This window comes from Ambystoma mexicanum, chromosome 6q (genome assembly GCF_040938575.1).
Source record: "Ambystoma mexicanum isolate Mex_15411 chromosome 6q, UKY_AmexF1_1, whole genome shotgun sequence".
NCBI lineage: Eukaryota > Metazoa > Chordata > Amphibia > Caudata > Ambystomatidae > Ambystoma > Ambystoma mexicanum.
The window spans coordinates 1414393760-1414415045 of NC_090937.1; the positions used below are offsets into that span (position 1 = coordinate 1414393760).

General features: G+C 44.3%; 1 protein-coding gene across 5 annotated transcripts in view; it reads right to left on the minus strand.

Moving 5' to 3' along the window:
• FAM193A (family with sequence similarity 193 member A) overlaps positions 1–21286 on the minus strand; it is a 974920-nt gene that overhangs the window by 440757 nt on the left and 512877 nt on the right. For all 5 annotated transcript variants that reach the window (XM_069632109.1, XM_069632106.1, XM_069632108.1 and 2 more), the window contains one exon: positions 13972–14170. In XM_069632109.1, coding sequence (XP_069488210.1) covers positions 13972–14170 — 199 coding nt within the window. The remainder of the gene's footprint in view (positions 1–13971; positions 14171–21286) is intronic.

Sequence of the window (21286 nt, forward strand, 5' to 3'; positions counted from 1 at the left end):
CCCTCGCTGTTCTCCCCACAGATCACCTTTGATGTCCCCTCTTATAGTCTCACCTGATGATTTGAAAAGATGAGCTCTCCATCCTGCATTGAGCGCAGGGGCGCGTTGATAACCAGTTGCTTCACTGGCTCGAAGGAATTGGTGAGTTCCAGAACAATATTGACTCCGAAAAGTATGTAGTTCGTAAGAGTTCACATGTCTGACTTTCACTCTTGTCCGATTCCTTGCAGTTTGCAGCTTGACCCTAGCGAAGAGTTCCTCGTGGTAGCTGACGAAGTTCAGGTAAGGATTTGGCTTATCCTCCACAGTTCAATAAAATAAGGCCAGAAGGTAACCTGTTGCTTGCTCCCCTATTCAGGTGTGGAGAGAAAATATGAAGTTCGGGGAATAATGCCTCCGGCGGTAAAATTAGGTAAGCCTATTGTGGTGAGAAGAGTTCCCCTTGTTTGTCTCTTTGTCTCACCTTGTTGTCCTTTTGTTCCCCTTAGGGGCCGGGGTACGGCGAGGATGCAATGGAGACTGCGCTGACCTGTGGTGGTAATCAGGTAAGTCTATGGGGGTAGTTACTATTGCCTCGGTTTATTCCCTTGGCTCACCTTTGCTGTTCTTGTGTTCCCCTTAGGTGCCAGAGTGCGGCGGGAACGTGCAGAAGGATGTAGTGGATCGTGAGGATGCTCCGAAGGCCGTTGAGTTCAGCACAGCGCTGCAGCAGGCGAGGCGGCGCGCGTAAAATGCTTCTTTCTTCCAGCTCGAAGGCGCGGTGGATCCGGAATTCAGGTAAGGATCGAAGGTTTTGCTCTTATTCTAACCTCTTCTGCTTCTGTTCCTCCCTTTTTCTAGGAGCTGCAGACTCGAGGCGGGTGTGGCAGAAGACTGGATGCAGGCTTGCAGACACGGTGAGCGTTACGCTGCTGGATGCAGAATAACGCGAAGCGTGTGCTGCTCTTCGGCCGTGGTTTAAATAGCCTCCAAAGTAGTCCCAGGTAAGTATTCCTCCCCAGCCCCACTCGAGTAAAAAAATAGTCCCAAGGTAAAATAGTCCCTTCAAAGCCTCATTTGGCTTGGAGCTCTGCAGCATGGTCTGCATCAGGTAAGCTTGCAGCATGGTCTGCATCAGGTAAGCTCTACTCTATGAGACTGGCGCCTATGGCGCCAGGACTGACTCTCCATATGAGCCTCATAGGCGCCAGGACCGCACCCAAACAGCCCCTAGCAGGGGTTTTTGGGCTTGCTCAAAATAACTTGATGCCTGCTTCTGGGGTTGCTGGACCTGGTCTGGTGCCCCGGGGGTAGGCATCATGACACCTACACTCTACAACATGTACACCAAGCTCCTCTGACCACGTTGACAACCTGGAAAACTTCCTATACCAACTTCGTTGATGACACCTAAGTCCTACTGAAACTCACTGGAAACCACACCACAGACTCGGTCAATATTAATCATGTCTATAGCATCATTCAAGCCTGGATGGCAGACTACCATATCTGCATGAATGATAAAACAGGTCCCCATTGTAGTTTCCCTGCATCGGCTCAAACATCTGCACCAGGCCTATACATCCTTCACCAGTTATGGTAATATTACCACTGTCTCTAATCATGTGAAAACACTGGGCGTATACTGCCTCACACTAGCCAGAGCCACCATGAAAGCAAACTGGATTGTAATGCTATTCTCTTTGGCACCTCTACTAAAAAAAAAAATAAAAAAAAAAATAGCCAAGCTTAAAACTATCAAAAATAACGCCCTTCAGGCTTGTTGGGGCATGAAGCGAACGGACCACATTTTGCAAGCAAGGCATGAGGCCCACTGGCTGCCCATTAAAGCTTGCATCGAGTTTAAAAATCTATTACTCACCGGTGCATACATAACACTGCATCCACCTTCCTCAACCAACGCATCTCCAAAAGTGGCCAACCAAGCTGTCTGTGCTCTTCCACCACCATGGTATTAGCCACACCTACCTAGACCAGAAAAAGAGCAGGTGGAGCTAGCTTCATTGTCATAGCTCCCACGTTCTAGAATGCCCATCATCCCTACATCCAAGATGAGCCAGCATACCTAGTTATTAGAAACTGAAACTGTACTGTTCATCAAATATGTATAAGACCTCTTCTAACTACAATGTCATGACTATCATATTGCTTTGCCACCAAGTTATGTACTAGCACTGTGATACCTCCAGGTCTGGGCGCCATCAACAAATGAAATAAATGAGGTCTTCAACTGTTGCTCCCATTGTGGATCCACTAGTTGCTTCTACATCCTCCTGCCCCCTCGAGCTGGCCTAATCTAGGAGCCTGGTTCCTCCACTCTCCTGGTCCACTCTCCACTGCTGCCTCTGTTTCTACTTGGTGGATCACCCTCTTGGGTACTTCAGTTATTTCACCTTGCAGTCGTCGGGGTCGGCACTGACTGAGGTTTAAAGTACCTTGGTAGTAGAGCTCTTCAGACCTATAAAGCAACTCTGGTAGTTACTAGATTTCCCTAACTTTCCTGAGTGATATGTTCAGTAACTGGCACCATGGATTTGTCTCCAGGTCCTGGAATATGGATATATTCTTTGAAGTCTTTATCATGTGTGCAGGAGTAGTTGCCTTCTGCAGCCCCCTCTCCTGGCCATTACTATGGACTTTCATTGGTCAACGTCCTGCTCAGCATCCAACTTTCTCTGGCTAGCTGGGTCTTGAACCTAGAGATTAAGCTCTTCAAGGGGGACGGGGATTCCCCTCTGGGCCTCATGTGGCTTGGTTGCTCATTTGGCTGCCAATGTGATATATCTGGTACTTACTAAATTTACCATATGATGATGGCTTGCCTATGTCCTTTGTCCTGTTCTTTCTTGGGAACATGAAATTTAAAAAAATAATTAAAAAAATGATTAGGTACCAGAAAATGGACATTGTTTGTGGGTCCTCCTTGGGTCCCTGGAGTTGAACAGCAAAGATTAGAATTTTATCAGGGTGCTGTTATTTATTACAGACTTCAATGTCAAATCATTGCTGCTCACTCCAGCCCATAGAAAATAATAGTGCTACAATAATTGTTTCCCACTGGTTTTTAGAGGTGTACATAGACCGCACAGGCCTAGCATGGAGACTAAATTCTACTTGGCATTTGGTGGCCGTCTAGACATGGTTTTAACCGTTTTTAAATCCTTCACTGCATTTATGTGGTATGTCATACGAGTATGTTCAGAGTTTCCAGGTTTTTTTTTGTATTAACATTTTTTATTAGCATAATTACAATTCAGTACACATAAAAAAGCCAGACAAAGAAAGAATAAAAAACAGTTTTCAGTGTTTGTAATTCGGTTCGTTTTCTCTGTGCTTACACATTACACCCCACCAAAAAACGATTTTTCCATAACTTTCATTGCTGCATATATCTTATGCATAATTCTTCTGATGCAACAAGAAAAAGAACACAATTAAAAGGATTCTGCTGTTTATGAATCTCTCGATTCTTGGTCTTGTAATCCTGAATGTATCATCAAGTAAGAGGAAAACTACAAATCCAAAAATACAAAGAACCAAATAAGGCGTGATGGGTATGTCAGTTGTCTGACATGGGGCAAGATAAGAATGCAAATTAATGTTGCAGTGAACCCTAAGAAATGCATTACCCAATGTTAAACTAAGTCATGTTGTACAAGAGAGGAAGGTTTATCTGTATATTATTTTTTAAAGATGCAAGCAGGGAAAAGAACTGAAACACCTACAAAATAAAATAAAAATTGTAGAGCGAAGCACAGATTACAATGAACCTATGGTAAAAATATAAAGTTGGCATATTTACTAATGTACTGATTCTGGAAACATAAAAGAGCTGGATATTTAACTAAAATGGGAACTTGGGATTCCAAATAAACAACTATGATATGCTTTCACCAAACTGTATAATCGTATATTGCTGAAAACTTTGCATTACGGGAATAGACGTGAACTTTCCTTGGTCCATTTCTCTGTAGATCTTTAACGGACATGTATTTGATGGGAGGATCATTGGAATATAATTGGCCGTTTGATTGAGTCGTCCATCTGGACCTTCTTTGAAGTTTCAGCCCTCTAGCTTCGAAAATCCAAGAATTATATTGCCACTTAAAAAAATACATAGTTAAAACACATGGTCCATACAATAAATATTAAGGGGAACCGATCATACAGCCTATTTGAAGTTTGGATCATAAGGAGGTACAACAATGTCCAATAGATGGCTAGGCTGACCTGACTTAATTTAATACAGGAATTCAATAGTAACAAGGTCAGTGCCGCCATGCAGTGGACATGCAGGTGAGCAGGATTCTCTTCAAAACAGCGCAGCACACCTTACACAGACATCCAATTAAACACAGTTTAACATGTTTTAGTGAAATATACCGTTAGTAAGTAAACTCAGGAAGCATATTACAATCAAAGCACACAAGAAGATGTACATTCTAGCAAAAGCTACAAATACATACGTCCTTATGGCCTAATTTGTTTTTCTCACGAGGCTGGGTGGGTTGCCATAGGTCAATAATATTCATTTCACTAGACAGAAATCTTGTGAAGGAAAGGGCTACTAATTTAGCCTTGTGTGTGATATTTGCTCAACTGTGTAACAAACATTGACAAAGCAAACAGTTAAGTTTATGTATAGGCAAGATGAACGAGTTACTTCTTATCTTGTAACTTTCTTTCGACGGGATGTTCCTCCGACGTATTCCTCATCTTAGATATCTCCTTCCAGCTCTGCTGGCCCCGGAAACATTTTTCTCTCTAGAGGGCGCTGCGCGTCGACGTCCTTCGACTCGATGTCCCTCGACAGCCGCCGTATCGACGCTGACGTCATCCTGGCTATAAAGGCCGCGCGCAGCGCCCGTTGCTCAGTTCCGTTTTGTAGCCCACAAAAATGCTTTCTGGACTAAACTAATCACCCTGAAGGAGCGTAAGCTGCAACAACAAGGGAAGTAGAACTGCGGGGATGGATGGGAGGGTCGATGAGGAATAAGTCGGAGGAACATCCCGTCGAAAGAACGTTACAAGGTAAGAAGTAACTTGTTCTTCGAAGGGATTGTGTCCTCCGACGTATTCCTCATCTTAGATATGCTCCCATAGCAGTATTCTATTATTGGAGGAGGGAGTACTGACTTCATGCTGTCTTCTATTGATGAATAGAATGCAGTACAGCCCTTCCAAACCTAGTCTCTTGACTGGAGGAGGAATCCAAATTGTAAAATCGTGTAAAGGTATGGACAGACGACCATGTAGCGGCCGCACAGATTTCTTTAACCGGCACACCTCTTTTGAGGGCCGATGAAGCTGCAATACCTTTGGTCGAATGAGCCCTAAGGTTTTGAGGGGGCTCCTTTCCTGCCAATTTATAACATTCCAGAATGGCTAGAATGATCCATCTGGAAATGGTCTGCTTAGTTATTGGTAACCCCAGCTTGTGACCTGTGTAACCTACAAACAGCTGGTCTGCCTGTCTTATCCTGGCTAGTCTACTGATGTAAAAACTTAAAGCCCTTCTAGGGTCTAGCCTGTGTAACCTCTCTTCCTCTTTCCCCGGGTGAGGAGGAGGATAGAAAGATGGTAGGGTAATCTTCTGAGTGATATGGAATTCAGAAACCACCTTTGGGAGGAAATTAGGCTTCACTTGCAGGACAACTTTGTCTTTGTGAAAGATAGTGTGAGGGGGTTTACAAGAAAGAGCTTGTAATTCGCTCACCCTTCTAGCAGATGTAAGTGCTATTAATAAAACAGTTTTAAGGGTAAGGAATCTTAACGAACAAGAATGGAGTGGTTCGAAAGGTGTGCCCATCAGGAAAGTTAGGACTAAGTTTAAATCCCATAGGGGAACTTGGAATGGTCTTGGGGGATAAACATTGGTTAACCCCTTAAGAAATTGTATTACCAAGGGTAACTTGAAATAGGATGGTTCTTCCGCAGTGCGCTTAAAGATGGATAGCGCTGCGAGATAGCCCTTAATGGTGCCAACTTGAAGGCCTGAATTTGCCAAATATAGTAGGAAGGACAAAACCATTGGTGTACCACATGAAAAAGGGTCGATATTCTGTTCTCTACACCAGCTGCAAAATCTGTTCCAACGGCAGCGGTATAAAGACTTTGTTGCTGGCCTCCTTGCCGAAAGCAACACCTCCATAACATCATCAGGGAGGTCCCAATCCTTGTACCTCAGCCTTTCAGAAGCCAAGCGTGAAGGTTGAGGGTTTTGATGTCTGGATGGAGAACCTGACCTCCCTTCTGTGAGAGTAGGTTCTCTCTGAGTGGAAGTCGAATTGGAGGGCAGATGGACAAGTCTAGAAGGTCCGGGTACCACGTTCTCCTGGCCCAATCCGGGGCAATTAGGATCATGGTTCTCCGGAATCTTCTCAACCTCCTGATCATTTCAGGAATGACAGGGACCGGTGGGAACGCGTACAGAAGCAGAAACTCCCAGTCCACTATGAACGCGTCTCCCAGAGCTCCTCTCGGGGGAAATTCCCTTGAGCAGAACAGATCGCATTTCCTGTTGAGGCTGGTGGCGAACAGATCTACCTGAGGGGTTCCCCAAAGGGCGAAGATCTCTTGAAGGACTTCCTGAGCTAGCTCCCACTCGTGGGAGACTGTGCTCTGCCTGCTCAGAGCGTCCGCTGTCAAGTTCTTCTCTCCGGCTAGGTGAACTGCCGATAGAGAGATTCCTTCTTGGATTGCCCAAAACCAGAGCTGCATCGCCTCTCTGCACAGGGGTAGTGATCCTACGCCTCCTCTTTTGTTGAGGTAATGCATGGCCACCGTGTTGTCCGTCATTATCAAGACGTTTTTCCCTTGTACAGCTGGCAGGAACGCCTTCAGCACAAGTCTGATGGCTCTCAGCTCTAACAGGTTGATATGTAGTCTGGACTCCGATGGAGACCAACGACCGCTGATGGTCAAGTCGTTGGCGTGGGCTCCCCACCCCGTGAGTGAGGCATCCGTGACTACTGTTATCTCCGGCCAGGGTTGCCAAAACTGTTCTCCTTTCAGAATGTTCTCCTGACAGGCCCACCACTGAAGGTCTTGAGCTACTCTGTCGGGAACCTGAAGAAGATCTGTCATTCTCCCTGAGAATTGTGACCAATGAGTCCTCAGTGCCCACTGGAGGGATCTCATTCTCAGGCGAGCCTCTGGCACTAGGAAAATGCAGGATGCCATGAGGCCTAGCAACCTCAAAAAGTCAAAGGCTGGGAGACGTTGGGCATGTTGGAACTTGGTAACCATCTGTAGAATATCTTGAGCCCTCACCTCTGGTGGCGAGGCTTTTCCCAGGGAAGTATCCAGGATCGCTCCTATGAACTGGAGTCTCTGCGACGGTATCATTTGTGACTTCTTTAAATTGAGGGAGAAGCCCAGTCTGTGAAGGGAGTGGCACACGTGATTTAGCTGGATCTGAGCTTGTTCCGAAGAAACAGCCCTGATCAACCAATCGTCCAGGTAGGGGTAGACGTGAATCCCTTCCCTCCTTGCCGCCACTACCAACATTAACTTGGTGAAAACCCTCGGGGCGGAGGTCAGCCCAAATGGCAGCACTCGAAATTGATAGTGAGTTGCCAATTGCGAACCTCAGGTATTTCCTGTGTTTGAGATGGATAGGCACATGGAAATAAGCGTCCTGAAGGTCCAGAGATACCAACCAGTCCTGGAACTGAAGGGCCTGGAGGATCTGAGAAAGAGTGACCATCTTGAATTTGTCTTTCCTGAGGAATTTGTTCAATTCTCGCAAGTCCAAGATGGGTCTCAGTCCTCCGTCTTTCTTCGGAATGAGAAAGTAAGGTGAGTACCAGCCCTTGTTCCTCTCCGCTACAGGTACCGGTTCTATGGCACCTTTCTCTAGCAGGTCTAAAATTTACTGCAAGAGGAGCGGATCTGGAGCTTTCTGAGAGCTGATCCCCGGTGGATGACTCTGAGGTATACGTAGGAAAGGTAGGCAGTAACCTTGGGCAACTGTTTCCAATGCCCAAGCATCTGACGTGATAGCCTGCCATACCGCCAGATGTTGAGTCAACCTGCCTCCTACAGGTGTCCTGTGAGGGAAGTCCTCAGAGTGGTTTTGGGGCGGCTGATACAGATGGTAGAGGCACCTGCTGTTGCTGCGGTTTTTGAATATCTACCTCGTCTACCTCGGGTAGTTCTTCTTTGTCCCCTTTGAGCCGGTCGTCCTCTACCTCTTCCGAATGCGGAGTAGAAGCAAAAGGACTTGCCCCTCGCAGAGGTTCCTGTGGGACGAAAAGGTGTCTGACGGATTGCAGCTCCTAGGGATTTTGCTCCTGCTTTTGCAGTTTGCAATTTCTCTAAACTGTCATCCGCCTTTTTCCCGAACAAAGAAGAGCCATCGAATGGCATGTTCAAGAGCCTGGCTTGCACATCTGGGGCAAAACCAGACTTTCTCAACCAAGCGAATCTCCTGGTTGTTGTAATTGCCGCCATTGCTCTGCTGATACTGTCAGCCGAATCAATGCCCGTCTGGAGGGATTCGCACATAGCGTCTTTACAGTCCTGCATAATATTCAGGAACGCATCCCTTTCTTCTCCCTCCGGGATGCAGTCAGCCGCTGTAGAAGCACACTCCCAAAGTGAATGGCTGAATCTAGCAAGGGTGCAAGTAGCATTAACAGATTTTACCGCCATGCTACATGCCGAAAAGACTTTCTTTGCCATAGCATCATATTTTTTATCGTCCCTGTCCTGTGGGACGGTAGGATAAGCCGTCTTGACATCGGTAGAGTATGCTGCCTGTACCACCAGACTTTCTGGGGATGGGTGTTTAGACAAAAACTCCGGGTCTGTAGAGGATACCCTGTACTTTGTAGACAGTTTTTTATTTACTGCTGGTATGACATCTGGGGTTTCCCAGTTTGTCATGATCTTCCTCTGAAGAGCTTTATGAAAAGGCACCACAGGATCCTCCTGTGGGCCTTTGTCAAGAATATCCGTGAGGTCATCTTGTTGGAAAGATTGTGAAGGTGCAGACCACCCCATAAACTCTGTGATCCTGGCCATTAAGGCTCTATAGGGGGTTTCAGCATGCTCCCCCGGGTCTGGCCTAGCAAACTCCACCTCAGGGGAGGTGCCTAACCCACTTGCCTCATGTAAGGAATCATGAAGATCCTTTAACCTGCGTTCTTCAGAGGAAAATTCCTCTCTAATTGGGGTTACAGGTCCCTGCAACTCAAATGTGTCTTCCTGTTCAGACAATTCACCCTCTTCCAATATTGAGGACATAGTTCTCAATTGTTCTGAACTCAAAGGGTGTAAACCCCATTTCCAAGGCAGAGGGTGCCGAACTTGTCATAATCGGCCTCGAAAACGTTGATGTCGTCGACGCCGAAGGCTTCGAGCGTGGCGTCGAAAACAAAGGCAGAGGCCTCGAAGACCTCGACAGAATTGGGATTCTACTCGACAATCTCGAAGCCATCGACGTCAAGGACCTAGGGATAGACACTGGGTGTGTCGTAACCGAGACTTTTCTTGGCGTCGACACCGGTGTCGAAGCTGGCGTCGAGTCGACAGACTCGTGTGTCGAAGGTCCCTTCGACAACGGCGTCGAAGACGTCGACCTCGACGGAACTTTCGTCGACGGTACCTTCGAGGAAGGTTTGGAGGTCATAGTCCTGCTCGAGGGTTCGTGACGCGCTCGAGAGGTTTCCTTCGCCGGGTACTGCGACTCGCGGCGTTTTTGACCTTCGGGTCTTTCGACCAGAGCATCGCTCTCGGCAGTCTTCGAGGGGGTCGAGGCCGCTTTCTCAAAGACGCTCATCATATTTTTGCGGAATTCCTCCCATTCAGTTTCGTGGGGCACGGGTTTCTCTTTGGCGAAACAGAGGAAGAGGAAGACGGAGAAGGGGATCTTCGACGTCTCCTCTTCGAGTGCTTCGATCTCGAGGAGTGATGAGACCCACTCCGAGATCTGGAGCGCGAATGGTGACGAGGAGACGAATGTCTCGACTTCGTCGACGAAGAAGAAGCTTTAAAAGTCTTACCTTTCTCCAGCTTCCCCCTACGCTCCTTCAGGGCCTTAGCTGTCATGGACATACAGTCCTCGCACTCCGAACAATGGTGTTCAGCTCCCAAACACCACAGACAAACTCTGTGAGGGTCAGTCAGCGACATCTTTTTCCCACAATCTCGGCATTTTTTGAAGACGGATCGAGGAGTTGTCGGTTCCGACGAAGAAGCCATCGAGTACGGATCGAATAACTCGAGGTAAATAGGTTTAACCTGACAAAAACTGAGCAACGGTATTCCGAGGCACTGAGCACGCGCGGAAAAACGGAACTGAGCAACGGGCGCTGCGCGCGGCCTTTATAGCCAGGATGACGTCGGCGTCGATACGGCGGCTGTCGAGGGACATCGACTCGAAGGACGTCGACGCGCAGCGCCCTCTAGAGAGAAAAATGTTTACGAGGCCAGCAGAGCTGGAAGGAGATATCTAAGATGAGGAATACGTTGGAGGACACAATCCCTTCGAAAAGGGCATTTGCAAGGCATTGCTGTAACGGTACTGTTAGGGAGAGTTCACAAAAATTTGCTAATACCCTCCACCTTAGAGACCCCCAGCAACTTTGCTGGATTTTCTTTACCTGGAGAGAGTGAGACCCTTTTTCCCCACTCTCTCATGTATTTTAATGTGATTTTATACACTGTTTTTTTTGGTTATGGAGTCTTCAGTGAAGTGGCACAGGGAAGTCTTCCAGATTTCTCAAGGTTGAAATACCTTCTCTGGGATCAACTACTGTTTCCCAGAGCAGTAAAGTGAAATTGGCTTTACTTAGCATTGGACCTGCTAGACCCAGCACACCCTATCTTACAATACAGTGTTGGGGGGGGGGGGGGGGTTACTTACCAACACCTTGTGTCTAAATGCTCACGTAACATTTTTTATGTTACCCTTTTCCTCAACTGACTGGCTGGTGGTAGTGGTTTTGTTTTGAACTACCTAGGTTTGCATTTACCGTGACCGCTCGCGGACCCAGTAACGTTAAAAGAGGGAGTCCTCTTTTTCAAAATGGCGTCCAGCCATCCTTGCTAAAATGGTGTGGAAAGGTCCTTCTAGAGAGTTTCTCTGCGTTCCAATCCAGGTTTGGTCTCTTCGTTCATTTCGCCTTTGGCAGGGTTTCTGAGAGAAACCCGCCTCTGGCGCCTGAGTTTCTGGGGGAGGCAGGAAGTGAGAGGTGCCTGAAACTCCCTGTGCTTAGTTTCTTAGGAGACCCAAATGCACTCTGTGGTGATTGGCTGGCTGACTGTCCGACAAGGACAGCCACCCTGCCGGGTAAATGACAGCTGGGCTGGAATGAATGGGAGAGAACTGAATAAAAGGCGAGTCTTTTGGCTTGGAAGGCAGAGTCAACCACTGGACGAAGGAACCAAAGAAGAGCTTGAAGAGGACGCCTGCTGCAACTTCTGGACCGTTGGTTTGCCCGGTGAAGTCCTGCTGCAGTGACTACTTGGCAAGTTTGCATCGACAGAGAAGCCCTGCAAGGACGACTTCTCCCTTTGAGTTGTTGGGACCAATCAACTCCCAAGTAAACCACCTGGACACCCATCTCAGAGCTGGTTGAATTTCCTCGGAGTTGCTGCAGGAAACCGTAGATCCAGGGAGAGGGATACCAGATTGTGTGTGTTGCTTAGAAGCTGGCCTAAAGCTTTTGGAAGATACTCCGGACTCCCACGAAGCAGGACTGACCAATCCTGACTCCCCACCCCTCAGTTTAGTGTGGGACCTCAGATGTGAGGAAAGTCAACATTGACAGCCAGGAACCGTGCTTATTGCCATTTGCTGTACCGCAAGGAGTTGAAACGCGAAACAGCCACTGAAAGTAAAGTTTGCCGGTTGCCAGTTTTGACACTGCCAGTGCATTGCAGGAGTCCCCCGACGTCCTCCCTCTTGTCACCACGACTGAGGCCCAGGAACAGTGAGCTCTGCAGAGCTGCACAGGAACAGAAGTCTTCAGCTGCATCTTTTTCTTCTTTACCAAGGTACTGTAAAGCAAGTCTAAGAGAACGTACCTCTTACTGTGGAAGTGCTTGTAACTTCTGAAACTCGCAGGTCTAATCAGATTGTGGTACTACATTTGATTCTTTTCTTCAAAGACTCATAAGAACTTGTGCAAAGACTTTTCCATTACTTACCAGAAGTGCTCCATCTTATCTAAGACTTTTTGCCAATTGCCTTTGGCTTAGCCTATTGAATTGAACGACTCTTCTAGTGAACTCTAAAAGTATCTGCACTGCTTAAGAATATTTGTGGTCTCTTTTACCAACTTATAAAGAGTATTCTGAGTGCCACCAGTAAGGTATTAATGTCCTCAGCACCCTTGTTACTGAAGCCATCTGTGGTGTAGGTTGTGTCTGTGGGCAATCCCAAAAGGGCCTTGTCTGATTCAGAAACTCAAAGTGTACAGTATTGAAATATATGTGCGTGTTAGTATTCTATTTGCTCCCTTCTGAAGAAGGTTTTATAATTTACTGATAAATTATTGTTTATGCAAGAAGTTTTGAGTCTAAGTTTATTTGAATACCTGTAACTGAATCTTTGTGTAACTCCACTACAGCTCACATTTCCCCTCTTGAGATAAGCCTGGCTGCACAACACGCTACCAAAACTGTGTAGTAAAAGCTTATACCAAAGGTTAGGTTGCCTATACCTGTAGTCATAGTTGTTTGTAGTGTTCCCAGAGGATAATGCATACAAACTTTGCCTAACCGGTACTACTTGGCCATAAAATGGAAACAGTTGGAAAATGGTGTGATTACCTAAGCATATGCCTGGCAAATGTTGAATATATTTACACAAGCCAAAACAGTTGGCTTTGTCAATGCTGGTTTTAAACATGTCAATGCTGGTTTTAAAACAGTACTTCCGCATAAGGAATCGTGTGGCTCAAGGCAAACGTGGGCAAGATCATTTCCATCAATAGCGTGTTTAGAGCTACAATTTAGCCATTAACTTCGAGGACTGCTTACAACAAGCAGACCAAAGTTTGATCTGCTTGAAAGAGCTAGCTGAAACATATCCTAGGACGTTGTTTAGATGTGGAGAGTCAGGTAGTGAATGGGAAGGGCCATTGGTATTATCATGGCCATGGGCAGTCGATGGGTGGGTTAATAGCTAAGCACCAACCACAAGTGGCCGCCTCACGTCATCACCCTTTTATCAGTACTCCAATGCAATAATTTCGGCTAATAGGTACTGCTTGAAAACTATTAGCCAAAACTAAAAATGGACTTCACCATTATATAATGCTAAATCATTTGAAAACCAACTACTTAATGCATGCTTTCAATAACATGTGCTAAGGGGCACTCCTTTAAAGCAATCCAAGTCTACCCGCACAACTTGCAAAATACATTTCCAAGTTCTAGAGAATAAAAAGTGAGCTTGGGTAGGTCTGCTCTTGAAAAGGAAGCCTTCTGATGTAAGCGCCAGACATGGCAGCTGGCACAAGAGCCCTGGAAGACCGTTTACCCACACAACAAATGTGTGTTAGAGAGACAGTGGGCTTCTAGCCACCGATCTCGCTGGCAGGACGTCTACAGAGTGACGAGCAGCTCCTAGATTTTTGCATGAGCAAACAAGGCAGAGAAGGGGTTTGCACCCTTTGGTTCGCCACATGTTTTGGAATACACCACCAATCAGGCCTAGTTGGAATAATCAATGGAGGAAATCATGGGAATCCTAGTCCAAAACTCCTGGCAAGCTGCAGGTTACAGACGCCTAAAAGGTTGAACATTTCTTCTTACAGGTTACTAAACTGAATTTAAACTTGTAATTTAAAGAAGGTTGGGATTTGAGTGAAAGATGGTGGTCCGGTGGAGAGAAAAAAAAAAAAAAAACATCGATTGTGATTAAAGAAGAATGTGCTTAAAATAGAAATCTGTGTTTAGTTCAACTTGTATAACCCAAATCTAGTGGCATAGTCACATGTATATTACATACAAAATTACCTGAAAGATTATCGGGCATAAAAGTAGCTGGGCTCCAGTTCTTATCGTTCATCATTTCAGAGCCCCAAAGGCTTATAAACTTGGAACTATTCCAGTCTGGCGTGCTACCAAAACAGCTTGGGTAAATGTGATCTTGAAGCGATGGGTTATACTGCTGATGCTTATTCGTGTGATTCTGAATGGGAGCAGGTGGCAGTGCCTACAAATAAAAAGTTAATGCTTTAGAAAGAAATATATTATATATATATATATATATATTGCTTAAACTACCGACAAAACACTGACAGCACACTTAATTCTATAACAAAGGCTGGTTTTATTATTGGCAGAAACTTAAAGTTGTAGGTTTATGCAGCAATCATAGTAACTTGATGCCAGATTGACATTTACTATCAGTCCTGTTTACATTGACATGTGCCGTAACCCACCATGTTTGCATAAAAGGAGGCATAAAAAAGCGTTCTTTGACTTCATAACACATTCAATAGTGTATTCATGTATTTAGTCGATTGGTCTGACATAGATTTCAAGAACAAAGTACTTCTATTTAATATTGCAATTATCAATGCTCAATTTAAAAAATATATTTGTTTTCCCTTTGATGGCATTTAAGAGTTCAAGTTCAAGCAAGGCTGACTGCGCTAGAGCTTGTAAATAAGTGATGGGGAGGACCACGGACATTAATTCGAAAATATACATTCATGAGCCAAGCCTTCAAGAATCTTTACACTTTAAAAAAGGAAGCAATTACCAGAAGGGAGATGAATAGTTTAAATGATGGCACCATGTAAACAATTTTTAAATTGACTCAAACTGCATTGTACCGTAGTAAAGACTACTACTCATTTTAAAAAGACAAAAGGAATTGGACACATTTGTCCCAAAAAGAGATGTAATAAAGTAATTGAAAGAACAAATTGACTTACTTTTGGCAAGGTTCCTTTGTCTAGTTTAACATTTTAGGTTTGAAGAAAAAAAGTGGCGCACACAAGAGTCTCAAATGTCTTGCAAATAGCATACAAGCTATAAGCAACCCACACGTAGTGACTAGCAACACCCTAATTCGAAAACCCTCCAAGGCTGTAAGATACCCTCAATAAAAAAATCCAGTGTACATTAACTGGAAGAGAAAAGAAACCGGCAAGTATCCCGGAGGTATTCAAACAAACACGAGTGAGATTTGAGGCAAAGTGAAATCCACTTTTTACATGTTGAGGACATGTACATCAGCAAAATCCACACAAATATCCTAGGCATTATCATACTATTCAATCACACGTTATGTTCATATTCTTCTATTTTGCCTTCACGTGAAAACGGCACTTCTCTGCTGCTAGGTTAGGCATCTCCGTTCAATTGACCTATAACAAGTCGATATGCCCATTGTTGGCAGGAGAAAAGGGGCAGATTTCCAGTATATGAGAACATTTGAACAATATAAGGTGAGCACCCTTGCAATGTCAGCCGAGTCAGTAGGTGCAAAGGGGTAGATGATTACTTGCCAAAACGTAAGCATTCTGCATTTCCAAAATAAGTGTCAATGTTCCAGCTCTACCACAGGGAAAACATTGGTGTCATAGGTCACGCGCTAGTCCTCTTTAGACTAATGTTCTGAAGAGCTCTCAAGTAACCCATTTATTGTGCTTGGCCACTTGTGGCCCTGGTTGCCAATGCTCCCACATCACAACCAGCACCAATTACACGCATGTGCACACACTTCACTTGATCACCACACCCTTTAGAGAGATTCTACGCTCATGCTGTCTAGATTCATTCTTTTCGCCATTCACAAAAAGCACTATGGCAATTACTTTCTCTCCAACCTCATTTAACCACCATCCTCCAGCCTCCTTTCACAAAGCTCATCTACCCTATCTCGTGTGCTCTTGAAAGCAGCATCGCTGGACGAAAAACGTCCTTTCTTATGGATCATTTCGACTCCCACAACCCATATCTTGTAGTTAAGGGAATATCTTTTAACCTTGATGGCCTCAGATGACGTGGCACATGGAAAAAAACAAATGAGTAATGGCGCCACTGCGTACAGCACTTCCGCTGTATGTTCAAAGCTATTCTAAATAGAAATCGAATGTATATTCAAAGGAATTTAATCAAAACACTTGATGGACAGAAGCACACACTCAAATGAGCGTGGAAGTTTGTATTCATTTAAAAAACACACATTTAACAGTTTGTAATTACACAGTATATTCTCCTGTTGCTAATTCAACAAATATTTAAGAAAACCAAAATAGGATCACTCCAATATAATCAAAAATGTTGCTGCACAATTATTTGGTCATACACATCATAATTATATTGACAATTCATTGATCATAAACACTGACACATGTTTCAGCGGTGGGAGGTGCTTACTAACAGTATCTGTGAAATCAAACTTGCACATATAAAATGTGATGATTCGTAATAATCAGAAACGTTTTTTGGCGCGTTTAGTATCACCCTCCGCGCCGTCTTCACAGTGATCGTGTGTAATAAGCACCCAAATCTAGTGGAAAGAACAGAAAAGGTCTGTCAGGAGATCATTTTAAAGCAGCACCATTCACATTGCTGTAAACCAAAAACAAGACGGGGTGCCTAATTTCAGATGACGTTGCCAGAATTGTTTCCTTTTACACGGACTGCTGCTAATTGACATCAATTTGCTCAGATGTTTAAGAGTGGGGGTAGGTTGAGCCAATGATCAATGAAAGCCCCTCTTGCCCACACTCTTCAATTCCCCATCCGGCAATCCTCCTGGCAATCCTCCTGCTCCACAAGCTGCCGTAGTCACTTCAAAACCTCTACTTGTTTCTTCTGGGGTACTTCAACTCACTGAAAATCTCTCCTGCACCCGCCAACTTCAGATTTTACCCAGTCCACTTTGAAGTCCCTCCACAGCCTATCAACATGTTCAAGGCTCGACATCTGACCTCATACGTCTTGCATCCTCCCTCACCTCATCTAACAATCGACACCTCTGGCCACTCCTACATTTCAACATCTGTTCCTCTCCCACCTCTAGCTAAATGAAAGTTTATACTTAACTCACTGGCTTCCAACGTAGCAGAGATTGATTCTTTCCCATAACCCTCGTGAACTGGGTCACCCCAGCCCTTTAAGATGAGTAGCAATACCCTGGAGATGGATAGGGATGCAGATTTTATTCATACATCAATAATCAAGACGACTCAGGTAGTTTGGCAAAAGGGAGTGTGAACATCATTAGCTTGATACTCTTACTCACCGAACCCTACAAAAAACAGAGGTTTTATTAGGCAAATTCGTCATCAGTGACGTGTCGACCTGCGTCACTACCTACATGGCAAACTAAAAAACCTATTGGAGGGAGTGATAGAAACTTATACTTAGACATTCACTTAGAGCCTATCAGTATAGAACTGTGAAGGAAAGTGATAGAGTACTTATCATCAGGTGAGGCAATTAAGCCCTCCCCTCAAAATGGCTTCTATGAACGTCACTAAATACACAACGTTCCATTGGCTACACAAACTATAGGACCCTTAATTACACGGTCCTCTACAACTGGTTGGCTTCCAACCTCCGTCAGTACTTTTCCAGCTACGTCTAGCAGCATGCAGACTGAACATCCAGGTGCTAGTGGGCTCATTTTAACACTAGCTTCCCACCAATAAATATATCAATCCATCACCTCAATGGTCCAGTATCAATTAGTGCTTTGAAGTTTGGCCTTGAGTTTATACTGTGTTTTGAGAATATTTAAGGAGTGCAGGCACAGCCTGCTCTCGTGCGTCGGTGTGACCACCTCGATCGTCCAACTTCCTCCTTCCACGTGACTGGACACCATGAAATCCAGCCTTTTCGTGTATTTAATATTTTTTAATAGTCCTCTGACGTCTCTTGTTTTGCTCAAGCCTTCTGAACAGGAGTCTGTTCTTTCACACAATTTGTATCCAATATCAGCCGATTCCTGTTTGATGAGCCCTTGGCTTCTTGGCCCATTCAACTCCTTAAGCTGAGATTTCATTTGTAATTTAATTTGCTTTTAACTAAGACGTACTGAAGTGAGGCCTTCTTATTAATATTCAGCACTGCTTTATAATGCATAGTGGAAACATCCATCTTTTACTTGTCCATATGCATCTATACATCTATATATTCAGTAAAAAAAACTTTGTTAAAGGGACGTTATGGTTCCAAGGAAAACCGAAAAACCCTTGAAATCCGCCAGTTATGGTAAGCTAAACAACCATGACTCGCGCCACCACCGTGCACTGCTAAAACTAACACCCAGGACATCAAAGATGACATCACAAATGTCATTGATGACATCACATGTGCATTTACTTTTCATGAAAACTCTGTACAAGGGATTCTTATTATAATGTTGACCAAAAAGTGTCAAGGATAATTGGAATAAATATCATGAGCTAATTCGTGAATTAAGCAATGCATTGATATAAATAGCATTCTATTATGAAGTGCTATCCAGTATACTAAGCTACTCATGCAGAAACATAGTCAGTGTGTGCAGCATACATGATGAAGGTGCAATATTCATAATCTTGCCATGTTGAATAGTGAAATAAATGCTTTCTTATTAGAGTTTTGCGTACTGTGAAACATGTAACAAGTAGCTAATAAAACCCACTTAATACATAATTGAATTATTACAGACAAAACACAAAGAGACAACACATACAAATATGAGTATACACAGGGAAAGTGAAGAAAGCAAAAAAGCAGAAGTAGTAGCAGAAAGAGTTCAGAACCCAACTGATTTTCTTTATGCAGAGAAATGATTGCTCGGTTTCGAAGCTGCTAATTACCCTATGTATGTGTATCACATGATGTGACTGGACCCCAAGGAAAGGAGTGCGAGTACAATGTATACAAATATGAGCATATACAAAAAAAAACTATGAGAAAGTGCTGATAACCTTAATGATTATCGTCATGCACAGAAAGGATTGATGTCTTCCAAGCCTGTGTCTTTTGTTATGTATATGTTTCTTACGATGTGACTTGACCCTAAGGGAATTACTGTAAGAACATACTTGAAGGATAAGTCTACAAATATAGTACCTTTTCAATTTTTAGTTCCTGACTGTTACTGAAGAAAACCATGTGGCCTAGATATGTCAGTGAAGGAAAAAAGGGGGAGCCAGACATGTGATGTCATCAGTGATGTCATCAATGACATTTGTGATGTCATCTTTTACTGAATATCCATTTTCATAGTGTAAATTTGATAGATGTGTACTAGGGTTCCCTTATTTTATATACAATTAACTTAGAACATACCGCTAATGATTGTGATGTCCGCGGACGGACAGCAACACTACCCAAACATCCAGGGGGCATTTGAAATTGTTCTTTCATACCATACAGACACTACGCAAGTTGAAAAAACAGCACATATACACATGATATATAATAAAAAATAAGCAGTGGAAACTACATATTTAACACATCAACCAGCCATTGAAATACGATATGTAATAAAATGGATTATACCATAACAAAAAAGATATACCTCCAACATAATTACCTCACAGAAACTGCAGAGCTAGAAGAAACAGTAGACCTACACAACCCAACAATCACAACTTTCCAGAAACTAGCAAGTAAACTTGATTTTATGGTATATATTGCTGTACTGTTTGTGTGAGGTACAGTATAATTAATATATTTTTGTTTTTCACACAGAAATGTGCAGTACTTTGGAGTGGCAGGAAGAAAATTTTCCTCATGAGGAAATGTCTGAAGAGAGTGATGATGGTAGACACTTGTCTATACAAGGAAATTAATAATCATTACCTAATGTGTATTTAATATATATATTTATTTTTTACAGACCACACAAAGATTGAAAATGTGACTCCAAAAGACACAATGGAAAAGACTCTCGAACGCATTGAGCAAAAAGTAGACAATCTTAAGGAAAATGTTGATAGTTTGAAACAATTAGTGGAGGACCACAAAGAAAAAATTAAGTACCATTGTCCCACCTGTAGCTGTGCTCCCCTCGCCATGTCCCAGTGAACTATCCCCAAACCGTGAACAAAACCCTAAGTCCCCTATTTTGTATCACTTTCTGCTTCCCCCTCTCTTTCATAATTTGTATATATATGCTGAAATAAATGTCGGCGGACAGCGCGCCTGTCCGGCCTGTCCGTAATTAACAAAATGTGGATATCCTAAGGACACTACACCTGTCCGTACCATTTACAACCAAGATGGAACTGTTCTTCGAACACACCAGCTGTCCGGGTTGTCTGTAAATGAACAAAATGGAAGTGTCCCAAGGACACTATACCGATCCGTACCGTTCGCAACCAAGATGGAACTGTCCGTAGAACAGGTGCAGTGTCCGGGATGTGCGTAGTCAAACAAAATGGAGGTGTCCTAAGGACATTATACCTGGCCGTACAGTCTGTAGAACATCTACGCACATGTGCACCATACCCATAAGTCCTGCGAACATCGCGCCTGTCCGTAACTGTCCGTCTCACTTGTGACACACTTAATTAGTTTAAGGACCCGAACACTGTCCGTAGAACAACCACGCGCACGACTGCTCCTACGCATTTGCTGTTCTGCGGACACCCGTTCCCTTCGCGGACGTGTTCCCAACGTCATCATGTGACCGCACCCACACTGAGCGTGTGTCCTAATTTGCGGACTCTGTCCGGATGCCCAACATTTTAAAATAACTTATTTAGACAATTCAAATTATTTTACAGTAAAGAAAAAAAAAATCACCATTTCACATGTCCCAGACAATGGCCCTGGCTTTCCACATATTTTTTGTAACTTTTTGAAGGCTTTTGAGTGTTCGATATGTCCTCGAGGCACACCCCTCCACCCCTATAAAAGGCCGCACCCCAGAGCTGATCTTCATTGTACTTCTGGCTATTGCAGATTGACTTTTGCGGCCTTTAGTGCTCTAGCTCAGATTACTGCATCAACCCTAATGGCATCCATGGCTACTGTTGGTACATCAGCCGCGGCACCACCCCCAAACCCTGCACCACCGCCCCAAGGGCCTGCACAGGGGAACACGCGTGAGGATGTAGAGAATGAGGATGAAGAGAATGAGGTCGAGGAACTCCCTACTACCAGCACTCGCCAGGAGTCTTGGGTGTGGCGGTTATTTACCGTTGATGGTAACGTACCAAAAGCACGTGCAGACAAGATCACCTGTAACCAGTGCAAATGAGTGCTGAGTCGTGGGAGACGTGGTGCATACAGCTTTGGTACGACATCCATGAAGCGACACCTAACTTCGTTCCACAGTGCGGACGTTCGCAAGGTTGTACCTTGTGATGAA